Below are 19,358 nucleotides of genomic sequence, written 5' to 3'. Positions count from 1 at the left end.
GGTAGAAAACAAATAATAATCAAATAAAAATTGACTATTATTTTCTGGAAAGAAGGGAAGAAGAGATGAAGGAAAAAAGGCTAGTGTTTGGTGTTGGGTTTTTGCAAGAGTCAAGTGAGCACTCTTTCCTTAAAACCTTATTTTCCACCTCCCAAAGATGCTAGGAGCGTTGTGGCCTAGGCTTCCTAGGATAAAACTTGCTAGTAATTCAATGTTTGAGCACTCAAACAAGGAATCCGGCGAGCAAGACACGGCTATGAACACAGTAGGCTAAAGAAGGAGTAGAAGCAGAGAGGTTTTGAGGCTAAAAGATGAACTTTCGTGTTCTCTATTTCTTAGTGTAAAACTCTACTGTCCAACTCCTCTTTATATAGGGGTGAAGGATTTAATAGCATTTAATATGGCACTTAAGGGCACCCCTCCACCTTCCTGTAACAGCAGCCTTAAACCTGGGTTTCAATTCGAAAATTAAAAATTGGAATTAACTCAAAAAATTAATTCCGTAATAGTAGAATTGAACACCCAACGGTCACAAAACTGCACAGGTTCGTGTAGGCCGAAACTTCCAGTTTCGACCACCAGGCCGAAACTTGGAAGTTTCGGCCGGCCCTTTTACTGTCTCGGCTCGCAAGGCCGAGACAACTAGTGTGGCGTATGTTGGAAAATGATTCTGTCGTTTGGCATAATAACTTAGCCCAGTCAATTTCCGGACGACATTCGTGCCCGCAGGTGTTGGCGCACACGAGCTCAGGCTTGAATCAAGCCTTCTGAGCTCTTCTAGTTGGATTTTGATTTGCACCCTCCCTCCCCCGAGAGAGCATCTATGCTATACAATTCTACGAGCTTCAAATGAGCTCTTGTATATAAGGGGGGCAAATCTTGTTTCCAAACCAATGTGGGACAAAGTCCACTATTTTCCCTTCATTTCCCAACTCAAATGGGTCTACTTTGAGAATCAATATCTCATTCACCCATTATCCGTTTTGAGCGTACAATATATCAATCTCTTCGTCTCACTACGTAGAACCCGAATCCACTTTTACCCGACCCAAATCGGAAGTGGACCCCACTGATAATTGTACCACAAAATAGCCACTTAACATGCCATTTTATGCCATTTTAAGCTATTTTTTTTCCAACATATATATATATATATATATATATATATATATATATATATATATATATATATATTGGCACTGTACGTACTATGGAGGTAGACTTATTATTTTATATTTTAGGTTTTATTTAGTTGATGACTAGTTTTTATTGCTCTTTAAATTCATATATAAAATCTGGTATGGTAGATGTGCTTGAATTGCACATATTTCATATTGTGTGATGTTGTGTATAGACAAGGATTTTAGCACTGAATGCCTCCTATACTACTTCTTGAAATCATATCGGAAGGACACTTTGTTATTTCCATCAAGCTGCAGTTCCATTATATTGTCTAACAAATGAGCATACCAAACATTTTCCTCTCATCTTTGTGATGAGTTTCTACATCTCATTCTTGGTAATGAGCATATCTTCTGGTAGCCATTAATGTCATCATCTACCCCATTGCAGTTCTTAAGAGCAACATTATCAGTTGCGGATATTAGGGGGAGAATGTAAGAGTGATTAGGAAAGAGAATGTTGGAGGGGAGAGAAAAAAAGAAAAAAAAAAGAAGAGAAAACCGAATTTAAAAAAAAAAAAAAATATATATATATATATATATATATTGCGTCAAGCGTCAGCACGCCTGACGCGCAACATGGGCGCGTGCACTAAACGCGCCCGTCTGGCATTTGGCTTCGCGCACATCTTTTCTTTTCTTTTGTTTTTTTTTTCTCTGACATTATTTCAACATTTGCAGATCAATTATTTTTTAAATAACTCTTCCCCGCATCAATTATTAACTTTACTTGAGAGATTTAATGTAAGAAATAACCCAAAATTCTCTTCTAGTGTGGATGCTCTTTAGTTCCTTTACTCCTCACTGTTTATCCATCCCTTTATGCTGGCTTTTACTCCCCTACAATGCCTCAGCTCATTAGTTGCTTTCATTCAATATCAACCAACCTTGCTTCTTAAAGACTAGCCTCCTTTTCAAAAAAAGATTATAGCCTCCTACCACTAACCCCTTCCTTCCACCACCATCTTCTCCTCCCTTTTCTCCGTTGGCTACCTTTTCATGGCTTCTAGCTACAAAAAACCTATGGACGTGGTGGAAGAATATGCTTCCCTCTCTTTACAGGATGACGAGGAGTTTGAGTTCACCATTGAAGATGGAACTGCTTCCGAGTCGAAGATTGATAGCCCTTTTATCCTAGTGGGCAAACTCCTGTTTAAGAAACCCACACGTTTCAACTTCTTCAAGGACACTATGTCATCCACTTGGAGACCTAAGAAAGGTATGATGACAAGAGACTGAGAGAGGTCTCAACTAATCTGTTTCTCTTCTATTTCCCATGAATCTCTCAAATGGATACATATACCTCAAGAATACAAGACCACACATTTTAATTTCCCACACCAAGTGAACTGTTAAATGCACCATAACATCAAAAAATGATGGAGGGAAATACATTTCAAACTGGCATAAAGTTACTACCACATCAGCTTGCAAAGAATCCAACACCTCAGGATCAACAACTTTACTACTAATGACATTGAAAAAGTAGCAAAGCTTTGTAATTGCTTGTCTAACATGGTTAGGTAATATGCCTCTAATAGCAATAGGTAACATATGTTGCATTAGCACATGGCAATCATGTGATTTCATACCAACCAATTTAAGGTCCTTCATTGAAACAAGCTTTTTAATGTTAGATGAATAGCCAGAAGGAACCTTGACACCATTTAGACAGCTACAAAAACTTGTTTTTTCCTTTTTAGACAGAGTATAACAAGCTGGAGGTAAGTATGCCCTCTTTCCAGATTCTTGTGCTGCTAATTGAGTCCTTATCCCCAATTCTACCATATCTTTTCTAGCTTTAATACCATCTTTCGTCTTACCTTGAATATTCAACAATGTCCCGATAATGCTATCACAAATATTTTTCTCCACATGCATTACATCAAGACAATGTCGAACAGATAAGTGCTCCCAATATGGTAAATCCCATCATATAGACCTCTTTTTCCAAATACCCTTTTGACTTGTTTTTGAAGTTTTTCCCCACACATTATCAATGTTTTTCACTCGATCATAAACAACATCCCCTGATAATGGTAAGCGAGCAACTCCAGTCTCAGATTTTCCATTGAAAGCTTTTTTCCTCTTTCGATAAGGATGGTCAATAGGTAAAAAGGTTCGATGACTCATGAACACATTTTTCCTACTGTTGTTCAACCAAAGATCAACTGTTTCATCTTCACAAACAGGGCATGCCTTAGCCCCTTTAGTAGTATACCCTGACAAGTTACCATATGCTGGGAAGTCATTGATTGTGCAGAACAGCATGGCTCGTAAAGTGAAGTTGGTTTGACTATGAGCATCAAATACTGTCACACCTTCATTCCACAACATCTTTAAATCTTCAATAAGCGGTGCCAAGTACACATCTATGTCGTTTCCTGGTTGTTTAGGACCAGATATTAGCAATGATAACATGATGTACTTGCGCTTCATACACAACCACGGAGGAAGATTGTAAACTGTTAAAAGAACTGGCCAAGTGCTATGGCGACTGCTCATGTTACCATGAGGATTCATTCCATCCGTGCATAGTCCAAGCCTAAGATTTCGATTTTCAGCACCAAAATCAGAAAACTTTTTATTAATGTTCTTCCACTGAGGAGAATCGGCAGGATGTCTCAACTTTCCATCTTCTTTTCTCCCACTAGCATGCCATTGCAAATTCTTCGCATCCTTTGCATTTGCAAACAAACGTTTGAATCTTGGAATCACCGGTAGATACCATAACAACTTCGCTGGAGGACCTTTCTTCTGCTCACATGCATCATCGAGCCCTTTTCGTTTATAACGCGATGCTCCACACTTTGGACACACATGCAAGTCTTTGTTTTGATTCCAATACAAAATACAGTCGTTTGGACATGCATGGATCCTTTCAATCTCCATACTCAACGGACATAACATTTTCTTTGCCTCATAAGTTGAACAAGGAAGTTCATTCTCATTTGGAAGCATGCCCTTTAAAAGCTCTAATAACTCCGTGAAACTCTTATCACTCCACCTATGTTTTGCTTTTACGGTATACAATTTAAGCACTGCTAATAACTTTGTAAATTTACTACATCCAGAAAACAAAGGTTTTCCAGAACTCTCAAAAAAACTTTCAAACTCTTGAGGCATTTCATTCAAATCCCCTTGCATATCCCGCATCAATTCATCTAGCCGATCATTGTCTCCATCATTTCCAACATTATCTTCATTACTTTGATCTTTCTCTACATTTTTTCTACATTCTCTTTGATTTGTACTGTTACTAGTAAGGACAGTTTCACCATGCCATATCCACCAGTCATATCCTATCTTAAAACCACGACGTATCAAATGTTCCTTAATTTATTCAGAACTACGAAACTTTTTTAGATTTCTACAATCATAACAAGGACACACTATATAATTTTCACCAATTTTACTTGCATATTCCTCGGCAATTTTAACAAACTCTTGAACCCCATGAACATATTCAAGTGTATTGCGTTTTTTATACATCCAACTCCGATCCATATCTCCTATATATTGTCACACAACATTTAAGAAATGATAAATGAGTTAGTTTCTTAAGTTATAACTTAAAGGTTCAAATTAAAGCTTTAACTAAATAATTTTAAATTTACTAATTCATAAGGTAATGGTTGGTCAAATATGATTCCAACAAAATAAGCGAAGTACTTTAGTAATTACAAGTTCATATCATATTTTACTTTTCCAAAAATAAACATCATATTTTACAATAATACACAACAAATTTGTCAACAGTGCCTAACATATATAATAATACACAACAAATTAAATTTGTCAACAATGCCTAAATTAATTTTATGTTTTAATTTAGGTTTTACCTTGACCATATTAAACCTTCATATGTTCTTGGGTTGCGTTCAATTTTTTGGCCTACATATCTATGCCCTCCAAATGTGCTGTCCAATTTGTCACACTTCAATTTTATCACCATCTCTACATTCATTGTTTATATTATGGTAAAAAAAAATTGTAATCAACGGAAATTAGCCTATACTTTTGAATTAAAATATCATTAATTTGATCCCAATTCTAAGTAAATTAAAAATTAACTACCAATTTAATTGCAATCAAGTTGTAAACTTTTTTTTTTTAAAAAAATAAATTTATAAAACATAAAAGTAATATATATGATATAGTTCGACGAAATCAGAAATTTAGATTAAAAAAAGAAAAAGTGAGGCAGGGTGGCAGTGGGCAGCAGTGCAGAGTCAGGGTTGGTTGTTGATTACTTACAGTAGCTGCGAATTGAATAGAGTAGGGAATAGGAAATGCAATTATGAAATGGTCAAGGTAAAACCTTCATTAAAGTTTAATTTGTCAAGGTAAAACCTTCATTAGAGTCAGGGTTGGTTGTTGATTACTTCATATTAGTTTTATATGAACTCTAATTCATTACTCATTTGTGTTTTAATAATAATAATAATAATAACAATAATAATAATAATAATAATAATAATGAAAGTAAAATAATAATCACAATAAAATTAATTTCAAACAGATCAGACTAAATTAAGAAGACCACAACACAAATAATTAAACCATTTTAGGCAAAGTAGTGAAATAATTTTCGAAAAAAAAATAAATAACAAACGCACCTTGGAGACGGCGACCGGCGTTCGGAGCAGCGATGGTGGTGGCGTGCGATGTAGCAGCGGCGACTGGCATTCGTAGCAGCGGCGGTGGTGGCGTGCGATGTAGCAGCAGCGACCGGCGGTGGTTGGCGTGCGAGCAGCAGCGGCGACCGGCGGTGTTGGCATGCGAGCAGCAGCGACAACCGGCGGTGGTGGGGGTGTGAGCAGCAGCGGCGAGCGATGAACGGGGGAAGGCGGACGGACGATGGAGGTCTAGCGAGCTATCTGATGGAGAAGGTTAGGGTTAGAGCGGAGAGCAACTGATCGATTTGGGGGATTTGAAAACTAATTCGCGTCCAAAGTTGCCAACTTTGGACGCGAATTATATCCGCATTAAATAATTCGCGTCCAAAGTTTCAAACTTTGGACGCGAAATTTGGCCTCATTTAATTATTCGCGTCCAAAGTTCAAAACTTTGGACGCGAATTATTTAAAAAATAATAATAATAATAATAATAATATAGTGGCAATTTAATTACAAAATTGCCACCACACTACACATTCAGCGTCCAAAGTTCTAACTTTGGACGCGATTTATACGATCTTATTGATATTTTTTGTACTAGTGTCTCCTTCTCGTGAAACAGATAGATGGAAACGTCCCTCTTCATACCATCCAACTGTCCACTGTAGACTTCAATTCTGGGTTCAAGCATACAACATACCACCCAACATGCAAAAGAGAATATTGTGGCAGGCATTATTGTGGCAATGATTGGATCCTTCATTGGCTCTTTTATAAAAACAGATGTTGATAATATTGATGGACTGTGGAGAAGCTTCATGCGTATCAGAGTTCGTATGTATGTAACCAAGCACCTCAAAATAAAGATGAAGGTTAAACCAGTCACAGGAGAATCGTTCTATATCGAGTTCGCGAAACATTACCAACATATTGTTTTCTCTGCGGATTGATCGGGCATAATGACAAACCCTGTGATAAGCTCTTTGATGGAATTCTGTAATTTTTAGCAAGAAACTATGGGTCGTAACTCAGAGCCACCGGCCGGCGTACCCAACCAAATACAGGCCAACAATCAGGGCCGGTCCTATCATTTTATAGGCTCGGGGACAGGATAAAAAAAAAAAAGGGCCCCGGTTAATATATATTTCATGCCTAAAATTTAAATTAAATAAGGAAAAAATTATTAATATCAATAACTTTAAATAAGAATAACAAATTTTTAACAATTTTACATACACAACAATAGTCATGAAAAAAAATTCTAGGTGCTTTCCTTAATGCAAAATAATAAATAATCATATAAGTTCCTTCATCCTTTCAAAAAAAAAAATATAAGTTCCTTCATAAATAAATAATATTATAGATTATAAAAATAAATAAATAATTTAAATTTGAGTAAACTTATAAACAATAACATTGTTATCATAATAAATAATAAATTAATTATTATTAAAATTTTATAAAACATTAATTACAAACATATGTGAAGCTAAAAATCTTTTTTGACTAGGAGCAAGAAATTAAAATATTTCAAAACGCAATAAAAAAATACCAAAAGATATGAAGCATAATTATCTAGATAAAATTTTTTGAACATAAAGCATATTATAAATCACACATCTTCTATATTATTTATATGATTTTTATAAATACTTTTTCTTTTAAATAGATAATTTTTAAACTTTTTTTAGAATAATTTGAATACAATGACACATGATAGAAGCTTCTATATTACATTGATTAGATATTCATAAAAAGGTACGGAGTAAATTATCTTTTAATTATTTTTATAATTCAATCTCAAAATATATCATATAACCCCATCCGTCATATTTTTATGTGTCTTGTTTGGTTAACATGAGTTGATTGAAGTTTTTTTTATTTCAATTTTTCATAATATGTTTAGTATAAGTATATAAAAATTTATAAATTTAGAAACTGCATTAAAAATTTAATATAAAAATTTATATATTTAATATAAAATTTTTTCATAATATGTTTAGTATAAATATATGAAAATTTATATATTTAAAAACTATATTAAAAATACTACTCCGTATTAAACACACAAAAAAAAAACAATAAAAATAAATTTTTAAAATATACATTAGAATATAAGCAAACAAGTAAAGTTGAGGAATTCTAAAATGTGGAGGGAAGGATTGGAACACCGACCTTTGATTAAATGAGGTTATAAAAATTAAAATATCTTACCAACCAAGCCAATTCACCTTACTATAAAACATATGTATATAAATTATTACTTATACTCAATACATATATACTATATATATAAAAGAGATAGGATGAGGCCCTCCCCCAAGCATGGGCCCTGGGCAAGTGCTCAGGCTGCCCTTGCCCCAGGGCCGGCCCTGCCAACAATGGACGCTCGCAGAGCTGCCTCGCCGAGTGTCAAAAGAGGATAGTACAAAGGATACTTTTAGGCTAACTCCAACCCAGCGCCATTTTGGCCACCAACGCCAAAATGGTGCCCAATTTGGCGTTGGATTGTCTCCCATGAGGTGCCAAATTGGGCGCCATTTTGGCGTGAAGCTACAGTGCAGCGCCATATTTGGCGTGAAGTTACAGTGCAGCGTCATATTTGGCGTTGCACTGTAGCTTTACGCCAAAATGGTCTAAGCTATTTGCATTCCATTTTTGCCCCTGGTCTTTTTTATTAATTCCTTTTGTATCCTTATTTTGTTTTTATGAATTTACATATTTTATTAAATACATAAACATAAAATTTGAATAATTAAAAATAAATTATACCATTTGAAAGATCTCATCGATTAAAACAAGCATAATATATATATATATATATATATATATATATATATATATATATATATATATATATATATATATTTATATATATATATATATATATATATATATATATATATATATATATATATATTAAAAATTAAAGTACATAAAACATAATTTTCATAATATTAAACTGAATACATTTGAAATTAAACAAAATATACGTAGAATTAATAGTCTCCAAGACCACCACGTCGATATGTTTGCTCGTTGAGCATATATGGAAACGATATGTTAATTTTAAAAATTAAATGTAATAATTGTTATATGTTATATTATTGTGGAATAAAAATATTAATTGCATTAAAATTAAATTTTATAATAACAAAATTAAAGTAAAAAAATTAAAATTTTAATTTATGAGAAAACAAATTATTTTAGTGTAGAAATAGAATTTGGTGTAATGGGTTGGGGATGAATAAAATTTGGTGTAAGAATATGCTGGGAATATTCTTTTAGTGTAAAATTTGGTGCAGAATTTAGTGTAATGGGTTGGAGATGGCCTTAGAGCATCCACAATGGTTGGGGAGAATTGGGAGATAATGTAAGAGTGATTAGGAGAGAGAATGTGGGAAGGGGAGGAAAAAAAAACAAAAAAATCAAAATCAAAAATTAAAAAACAAAAAAAAAAATTAAAAAAAAAAAAAGAGTCAGGCGCGCCGTTCGGCGCGCCTGACGCGCCCACGGGCGCGTGCAAGGCACGCGCCCGTGTGGGCGAGCTGCTATGCGCGAAACGCGCACAGCAGCTCCCTTTTTCTTCTCTTTCTTTTTCTTCTTTTTCTGCAATCTCCTTGAATTTGCAGGAGAAATATCTCCATCAATAACCCCACCCCACACTTGTTATTATCCCCACCCGAGATAATTCATCTGACATTATCTCCATAATATCCACTGATGTGGATGCTCTTACTCCTGGTAGTAAAGGCAAACAAGCATACATTCCCTACAAGGAAACAAATTGTCAGAATATGCAGAATGTAGCTCAAGGATCAGCCTTCCAGTCTCCAGCTGCGCATGGTATTAATGAGAGTTTGTCGTCTTGTGGCAGTCATTTAATGCAAGCCTATGGGGATGGAGTGAACCTCAATTCTGTGAACAACCCAACGTTACACTGCACAATTGTATTAAATGAGCATTTAAGTCGTGGAGCTCAGCTTTTATCCAATGGACCAAGGCCTCTTGCCCCGTGTTTGAATCCTACCTATAGTGGAGCTTTGGTCAACTACTCTTCAAGTCTTCAGCCCAACTCACAAGACTCATTACTATGGCAATTTATATCGTGCACCACGGCGCACATAGTAATGTGCGCCCAGACACAAAACGCATGCGTTTCATGCTGACGTCACTCCGTCCGTCCGAACTAACCAAACCCCATTATATGTATTCAGTTAAAAATTTATGTGTATTGTGTTATGAGTTTATGTGTATTCAGTTAAGAGTTTATGTGTATTATGTTAACCAAACCCCATTATGTGTACTCAGTTAAAAGTTTATGTGTATTGTGTTATGAGTTTATGTGTATTCAGTTAAGAATTTATGTGTATTATATTAACCAAACCCCATTATGTGTATTCAGTTAAAAGTTTATGTGTATTATGTATTATGTTAGATTATGTGTGTTCTGTTATGAGTTTATGTGTATTCTGTTATGAGTTTATGTGCATTCGAAATAGATGATTTTTTTTAACAACTTAACAAAACAACGTCGTTTTGGGAGGAGCGGGGCGCACAGTCCTATGTGCGCCGTGGTGCACGGTATAACGATTGCATTACTATGGGAATCCCATCTGGAAGTGCCTAGTGGACTTGAGTAAAGGAAGAAACGTAAAGACCTAGTGGACTTTGATCAGAATCAAGACCACGATATGATCAGTGTGGATGTTAGCCCGAGTTTCTCAAAAAACTTGCTAGAGGCGAGACCTACATCTAGAGCACCCGTTTAACCCGTATTTTGGACGGGTTGGGTGGGAGAAATCCCAGCATGTCCCGTATTTGACCCATCCTGTTTAACCCGTGGGTTACACAGGTTACCCAGCCCGTCAACTTTTAAAAAAATATAAAAAAATTAAGCGAATAGGGCAATAGGCGAATAACGATGGTTGCGATGCAGTCAAAGTCTCAAAGACTTAACCCTAAAATCTAAATATCCCTAATTCAGACTTTAGAGAGATAGAGACCACCGCTCTTCTAGTCCTCCGCAGTCAGCGCCTTAGCCGGCTTCCCTTCTCTACTCGACTGGCGACTCAACCTGAGAGGACGACGGATGACGCCACCACTCTTCGCGAGCCGCGACCTGGACCAGTGGACCACCAGTCAGTACACCGGCCGCCTTCTCTGCTTGACTCGACTGGCTACTCAACCTGCGACAACGACGGACGATGCCACCGCTCCTCGCGAGCCGCGACTTGGACCAGTGGACCATTGCTATAGTGCTAACACCGTCTGCTAAACGCCTAGACTGCTACCAGGTAATTTTTTTTATTAATTAATATTATATTTAATTGTTATTCTTCAATAGTTTAAAACTTTAAATGTATTGTTATTCTTGATGTTAATATTTAGATTGTTATTCTGGATTGTTATTATTTAAATTATTTAGATTATTATTCTTGATGTATGTTATTATTATTGAGTTGATTAAATATATTATTGTTGAGTTTTTGTTGTTGTATGTTGACTTGCTAAAACTAAATGATATTTAATCTTTATTGTTGATGTGTTGTTAATACTTAATAGGCATTAATAGACTACCTTGTGAGTATAATAATGTTTGTAATTAAAATGTGAATCTTTTGTAGCAAAATGACATCTCGTAGTGTGAATTGTACTGGTAGTGTTGTTGGTAATAATGATGAATTTGATTTAGACTCTGAGATGCCTAGTTCTCAACAACCTACATCTCCTATCCAAGAAACTGAACAACCTAATTCTGAAGAACCTAAGCCTAAAAAAGCTAAATCCACTACTTCTGTTGTTTGGAAGTCAGTTATTAAAGTTGGAATAGTTGATGGTAAAGAAAAGGCTAAGTGTAATGGTTGTGGAAAGGAATATGTTGTTGGTGGCATTAAGTATGGAACATCTTCTATGTTACGTCATATTCCTAAATGTGTTGCTCTTCATAAGTATCGTAATATTGGGACAATGATGTTAAATACACAAGGAAAGTTGAGATCTAGGAAACTTGATCACAAAATTATATTTTACAGGAGACTATGGCAATGGATGTTATTGAACATAACCTTCCATATTCTTTTGTGGAATATAGAAGAGTTAGAGAGATGCTTTCAATTTGTAATCCGGATGTGAAGGAGTATACAAGAAATACCGCAGTGAATGATGTATGGAATGTTTATCTTGACAATAAAATGGAGTTAAAACGACAATTGAGTAGGTCTCCTAGCATAATTTGTTTAACTTCTGATTGTTGGACTGCATATACAATTGAAGGCTATATTTGTATTACTTCTCACTTTGTGGATAGGAATTGGAAGTTAAATAGCAAGATTCTTGCTTTTTGCAAAATGGAGCCTCCACACACTGGTATAGAATTAGCAGGGGCAGTTTTTGATTCTTTGAAAGAGTGGGGAATTGATAAGAAAATTAATATTTTCTTTGGCTTTGGACAATGCTTCTACAAATGATAGCATGCAAAATATTTTAAAACAACATTTGTGTTTGTAGAATAGTTTGTTGTTTGATGGTGAGTTCTTTCATATTCGGTGTTCTGCACATATCTTGAATTTAATTGTTCAAGAAGGGTTGGAAGCTGCAAGTTCTAGTATTCAAAAGATTAGAGAAAGTATCAAATATGTGAAAAAATTTGAAAAAAGAAATATATTGTTTGCTAAGTGTGTGGAGCAAGTAGGAGGAATTGATGATAGGGTGGGCTTGAAGTTAGATGTCTCCACTAGATGGAATTCAATTTATGTCATGTTAGACAGTGTGATGAAGTATCAACGAGCTTTTGGGAGTTTAGTATTACATGACAAGAATTTCATCAATTGTCCTTTGAGTGAGGAATGGAAGAGAGGGGAATTGATTCGGGATTTCTTGGCTCCCTTTTACATCATCACTAATTTATTTTCTTGGTCCTGTTATCGTAATTCCAATTTGTATTTTACGAAAATTTGGAAAATAGAGCGTTTGTTGAAGGTACATGAAGATTGTGATGATTTGATACTTACAGATATGACATTAAGAATGAAAGTGAAGTATGAAAAATATTGGAGTGATTACAGTGTTATTCTTTCTATTGCTGCTGTTCTTGATCCTAGGTTGAAGTTTGATTTGATCAATTTTTGTTATAAAAAGTCTGATTCTTTTGGTTGGGAAAACAAGGTGAATGTTGTTAAGAGAAAGATGCATCATTTATTTAAGCAATATGAGAATGAGACAAGTTTGGTTTCAACTTCAACTTCAGCTTCAATTCTTCACAAGTTGAAGAAGATTCTTCTCATGCACCGCAAATCAATTATTTTGGAGTAAGGAGTGGCATGGAATCTTGGCCCAACTCTCATTGAGGCCAAGAATCCTTCAAAACATGCCAATGAATGTTGTACACCTAGCATTAACAAAATACAAACACAAATCCTTCATAAACTCAAGAACCCTAGGTTAGAGTTCTTCCCCTTTTTTCAATAATCACAAATCAAGCATCAAGATAGATAATACAATCCTAACTCAAGTCCACAAACTAACTACTCAGGATTTGATAGCATAAAGAACACAAAAACATAAGTAATAAACATAAATCTTGCAAAAGAAAGAGATAAGGAAAAGAAAACTTCACTAAGAAATTGATGGTAAATCTTGGAATCCAAGTGTTGAATCCTTGATTACAAGCTTGAAATGTGTTAAAGAACCTAAATCTAAGCCTAATTTAACACTAAAATATGAAAGGAAGTGAAAGGAAATGTCTAGGGTGGAAAAAGGTCCAAAACCGTGTAAAAATGAGTGAATCCGCGCCTATATAGTGAATAGAGCACAGAGGTACTGCCACAGGGATGGACGTACGCCAGGCAGTACCATTTTTGGTGCATTTCCAGTGAACACTGGAATGGACGTACGGGCGTACGCAAGGGCGTACGTCACCTGCTTCTTTTTTGAGATCTTGGATGGGCGTACGAGAGGCAGTACGATGCTGCTGGAACTTCCTATGTGCATTCTAAATTCTTTGGTTGATCTCTTGGTCCAAGAATTGCTCGAATCTTCTCACAAATCATTGAATTCCTCACTTGTTGTGAATGATTGCACATTGAAATAAAACCAACATAAATTAGTCACAATTCACACAAGTATTTAAGCAATTCACAAATAAAATGAGTTCATGAAGGGGCAAAAATATAGACAAAAATACACTTATCAATGTTCTGCAATATTGGAAAGAGAATCAAGCTAGATTTTCATGTCTATCCAAAATGACTTGTGATATATTGAGCACTCCAATCACTACAGTTGCTAGTGAAAGTGCTTTTAGCATTGCTCAAGAGTCTTGACGAAGTATAGATATTCCCTCGACTCGAAAAATGTTCAAGCACTCATTTGTACTCGCAATTGGTTGCTAGGATATGATTTAATTGTGAAGGTATTAATGCATTATTATCATTTAATTGTTATTTAATAGTTAATACTTATTATAAATACTTATAAATTTCTAATGATTTATTTTATAAATTTATGTAGATGATGGAGATCCTAGTATCGGTGAACTAATTATCAATTGAGAAGGGCAGAAGGCTTCTAATGTTATTGGCGGATGAAAATACTTTAGGCTTTAGAGTTTAATGATTTATATATTCATTTATTGATTTAGGCTTCTAATGCTATTGGGATGGCTTCTAATAGCTTTGTTGTGTTGTAGACTTGTAGTCACTACTCACTAATTGATTTATCAGTTATGGACTTTTGAATTTAAATTATGTTTGAATGTTTGACTATTTTGAACTTTTTGTTATGTGTGTCTTGCGAGAGTGCGAAACTTGAACACTTTGAATGTTTTATTAAAATTGTGTTGAAAACTTGTAAGATTTGAATGTGCAATATGAATGTTGTGTTGGAAATCTGGAATAAGGAAGTATGTCATTCTAGATTTCTAGAGTTAAATTGTAATTTATTTATTATAAGTTATAACAAATTAACAATAAAATAAATAGCTTAAAATAAAGGTAAATATTTTTTTTAAAAAGTAGTACAGGTTGACGGGCTGACCCGTTTAGCCCGTCAGCTCGTAACCAACGGGATGGGTTCGGATTTTCCCAACCCGTATAGAAAACAGGCCGGACCGGGCCGGGTCAGGCCGACTCGTTTTTTCCAACCCATGACGGGCCAGCTCGTATAGGCTGGGCTGGCCCGTATTGACAAATCTACATGCATCGCAGGCCCGCCTAGATCAATGAGTTTTATCTCATGGAACTATCGGGGGCTTGGCAACCCGGCAACAGTTCAAGTCCTTGTGAATATGGTCCACTCGAAGAGGCCGGATCTTTTATTTTTGTTGGAGACTAAACTTGGTTCAGATAAGTTAGAAGGCATAAAGAAAGTCATCGGGTTTGATTCTATGTTCAATGTTGACAGTGTGGGCTTTAGTGGTGGCCTTGCATTATTCTGGAAAAAAGAAATCGTGGTCAATATCTTGGATAGTTCAGCTAACTATATCGACGCCAGAGAGACATCAGACGAAACTATCTTGGAATCTCCTCAAGCAACTCTCCCTTGTAAACTCTCTCCCTTGGATGCTGATGGGTGATTTCAACGACATTATTCTCCCAGAGGAGAAGATCGAAGGAGCTTGTCAACCAAGGTGGCTCATGCAGGGGTTCAAAGATGCTTTGGATTTTAGTGGCTAAAAGGATTTCTAGTTCAAAGGTTATCAATTCACCTGGGAAAGAGGAAGAGGTTCATCCAATTGGGTAAGGGAAAAACTTGATCTGATTCTTGTCAATTATGGGTGGCTCGACATTTTCGAAGGTGCAAGAGCTGAGTCTTTCGAAGCCCCTTCCAGCGACCATATTCCAATCGCTATTTCGCCGTCCCCCGCAGCGAGTACCAGGAAGAGAAGAAGTTTCAAGTTTGAGAATTTTTGGTTAAAAGAATCTCGCTGCCGTGAGATAGTCAATCGTAGCTGGAGCGGATCAGAAGGTCTTCATCTGAGTTCTGGATTCGAATTATGCAGCACTGAAGACTTTTGGGTACCCTCAGATTGAAAACTGATGCCTAGAGCTTCAAGGAGTTCCAGAAGCAGTTTCTTTCCCTCTCGGACAAGTAGAACCAGTTTTGGAAACAAAGGGCTAAGTTGTTTTGGTTCAAGGGTGGTGATCACAACACCAAATTCTTCCACAATGATGTTAACCAGAGGCGAAGGTTCAACGAGATTCCAAAGCTCTGTAACCAGGCTGGCAATTGAGTCGAACAAGGACCAGAACTTGATTCTATGGTAAGAGACTACTTCACAAACATCTTTTCTAGTACTGCTAGGAGTAGCTCTCTTGTCCTAGATTGTCTAAATGCTTATGTTACCAATTCCCAAAATATTCTGTTGCTGCGAAAATTTTCTTCATCTAAGATTACGAAGGCTATGTTTAGCATGCATCCAGATAAGAGTCCGGGATTTGATGGATTTAATCCGGGCTTTTTCCAATCATTTTGGGATATACGTACTGGGACTCTAGGAGATAGCCTAGTAAATTTCTGCAATGAATTCCTATCCACTGGCATGCTTCCAAAGGATATCAACACTACTCAGATTGTGTTGATACCGAAAAATTCCACACCGGAAACTATGGCAGGGCAAATTATGCTGTGCATCCGTATGCACCATGCATGGTGCATACGGATGCAAAAATGATGTCGTTTTATTAAAAACGCGTGTCTCACTTAAAAAAAAAGTTCAATTTCGATTCCCAACAACAACATATGAATTAAAATTCCAGAATTGATGAACTAAAATTCTAGAATCGATGAACTACAATTCCAGAATCAATGAACTAAAATTCCATAATCTAATCTATGAACTAAAATTTCCAGAATGAATGAACTAAAATTCCAGAATCTATGAATTAAAATTTCAGAATCGATGAACTAAAATTCCAGAAACGATGAACTACAATTCCAGAATCAATGAACTAAAATTCCAGAATCTTTGAACTAAAATTCCAGAATGAATGAACAACATAATGCTGTTGAGGGGAATCGAACCTGATTTTTTTTTTAAGTGGGATACGCGTATTTAATAAAACGACGTCGTTTTTGCATCCGTATGCACCATGCATGGTGCATACGGATGCACAGCATAACTATCCCTATGGAAGACCTTAGGCCTATTGCCCTGTGTTCCGTTGCCTACAAGATTCTAGCTAAATCTCTGGAAAATAGGCTGAAAGTATTGTTGAATGATCTAGTTTCAGAGAATCAAGGGGCTTTCGTTCTGGGGAGATTGCTCACATACAAATAATTCTTGCATTTGAAATGCAACATTATATGAAGAAAAAAACACAAGGCAAGAAAGGTTTGGCAGCCCTTAAGCTTCACATAACCAAGGCTTATGACAGATTGGAATGGACTCTGCTGCGTAATATTATGATTAAGATGGGCTTTTGTACCAAGCGGGTTGATATTATTATGGAATGCGTATCATCCGTGAGCTATTTTATATTGAACCAAGGTCAGGAGATTGGTCCAATATTACCAGAACGAGGCTTAAGGCAGGGTGATCCTATATCCCCTTACCTCTTTATCCTTGTCGTAGAAGGCTTCAGTGCCATGTTAAGACGCCAGGAAAGAAGAGGTAATTTACATGGTATTATAGTAGCCAGGAATGCTCCCTATATTAGTCACCTCTTCTTTGTCGATGCCAGTTTCATTTTCTTCAATGCTAATGAGGTGGAAGCTAACAATCTGAAGACCCTACTGATTGATTACGAGAGGGCCTAAGGCCAGAGTATTAACCTGAGTAAATCTTGTTTGACTTTTAGCAACAATACCCCGGTTACAGTGAGAGCTCATCTAAGTGACATCTTGGGTATTCAATATAGCAACAACAATGGTAATTTTCTTGGGCTCCCTATGATGGTGGGGAGGAACAGAAAAGAGATCATGAGCTTCATCAAGAATCGCATTGCCAACCGTATACAAGGGTGGAATCACCATTTCATATACAAAGCGGCGAGGGAGATCCTTTTGAAAATAGTTCTTCAAGCCCTTCCAACTTATGCAATGGGTTTGCCTAAGGGCCTTGTCAAAGAAGTTGAAATAATTATGAACCAATACTGGTGGAAAGGTGGTAGTATGGATAGAAAAGGCATTGCGTGGAGATCTTGGAACAAATTTTGTATACCAAGGAATTGGGGTGGGCTTGGCCTTTGGGATCTACATCTTTTCAACCTGGCTCTTCTATCCAAACAAGTTTGGAGGCTTTTCCAGAACACAGATTCTTTGGTTTCTAGAGTTTACAAGGCAAGATACTACCCAAACTCCTCTTTTCTTGATGCCAAAGCATGGGCCAATCCATCTTTTATATGGAGCAGCATGATGGCAACGCAAGATATAATCCGTAGACACACAAGATGGAGGATAGGGAACAGTACTCAAACTCGTATTTGGGAAGACAATTGGCTGCCGGATAACACAAACCCAATGATCGTGCCTTTCCCCTACCCCTATATGGAGAATTCTAAAGTGGAAGACCTAATCGACCTCAAGACTAACAACTGGGACGAATCCACTATCAGGAATATCTTCATACCTAGGGACGCTGATCTTATCATGCAAATCCCCCTACCCAAACAACATGTTCAAGTTAGAGTCATTTGGGGACATAATGATGATGGCAAATTCTCAGTTAAGAGTTATTACAAGGCTCTTTATGACGAGCTGAATGAGGATGATGTTGTAGGTTGGAGAAGTATTTGGCATTTTGATATTCCTCCTAAGGTCAAGAGTTTTCTGTGGCAGGCATGTAATGAGTGTTTACCTACCAAAGATACACTCAGGCAGAAGCATATCAATTGTGATGATAAGTGCCATTTGTGTAAAGATGGCAAGGAATCCATACAACACATCTTTGTGGAGTGTGATTTTGCTAAGGCTTGCTGGAATGATTGTGACGCCATTGATAGACATATTTTATACTCTTATTTTATATACATCTTTATAATATTTTTGCATTAGTTATTTATAATTATTTAATAATTATTTTAATTTAGAATTTAATTAATTAATTAGTGTTTTATAATAATATTTAGTTAATAATTTGTTTTGAATCCATTTTCTTAATTCTATCCTAATCCTATAACACTATGGCCCAACCCACCCAAATTCTTAGAAAAAGACAAAATAAATAAAACATTTAACATTGTTTTTGTTTCTTTTCTTACGTACAGAACGTGCAACAAAGCTTTGTCAAAATGCTACGAAATTCTCGACCAAGAACGAAAATCGCGGAAGAATTCGTCGCTCGACGGAATGATAGGAATTGTACGGTGAAAACTGATTTGAAAATAATTCAAGAGCTGTATAAATAGTAGAAGGATTCTCTTGTTGAAACGTTCATTCTGACTTTCTCCTCTTGATTATCTTTTTTTCTTTAAAGTGGTTATCAATGTCCCTGCGTGGCTAATTTTCTTTAGCTTGGTTTAGTGAATTGAAGCCCCAGAATTGAGTATGCTGTGAGATTATTTATTTATTTTTATTATATAATTTTTATGCGTTTGAGTATTAAATATTCTTCTAAGT

The 19,358-nt window shown here is 36.0% G+C and overlaps 1 protein-coding gene across 1 annotated transcript; it reads right to left on the bottom strand.

The window, feature by feature from the left end:
- Positions 1-3,113: 3,113 nt before the first annotated feature.
- Positions 3,114-4,688, bottom strand: LOC109177671. Its single transcript, XM_019327101.1, has 2 exons — positions 4,598-4,688; positions 3,114-4,483 (listed from the first exon to the last, which is right to left on the bottom strand). Exons 1-2 carry the CDS (start codon positions 4,686-4,688, stop codon positions 3,114-3,116), a joined length of 1,461 nt encoding a protein of 486 aa, XP_019182646.1.
- Between the last annotated feature and the right edge of the window lie 14,670 nt (positions 4,689-19,358).

Source organism: Ipomoea nil, unplaced genomic scaffold (genome assembly GCF_001879475.1).
Source record: "Ipomoea nil cultivar Tokyo-kokei standard unplaced genomic scaffold, Asagao_1.1 scaffold0176, whole genome shotgun sequence".
NCBI lineage: Eukaryota > Viridiplantae > Streptophyta > Magnoliopsida > Solanales > Convolvulaceae > Ipomoea > Ipomoea nil.
Note: the sequence above shows the minus strand (reverse complement) of the source record. Positions and strands in the feature narration are given on the sequence as shown.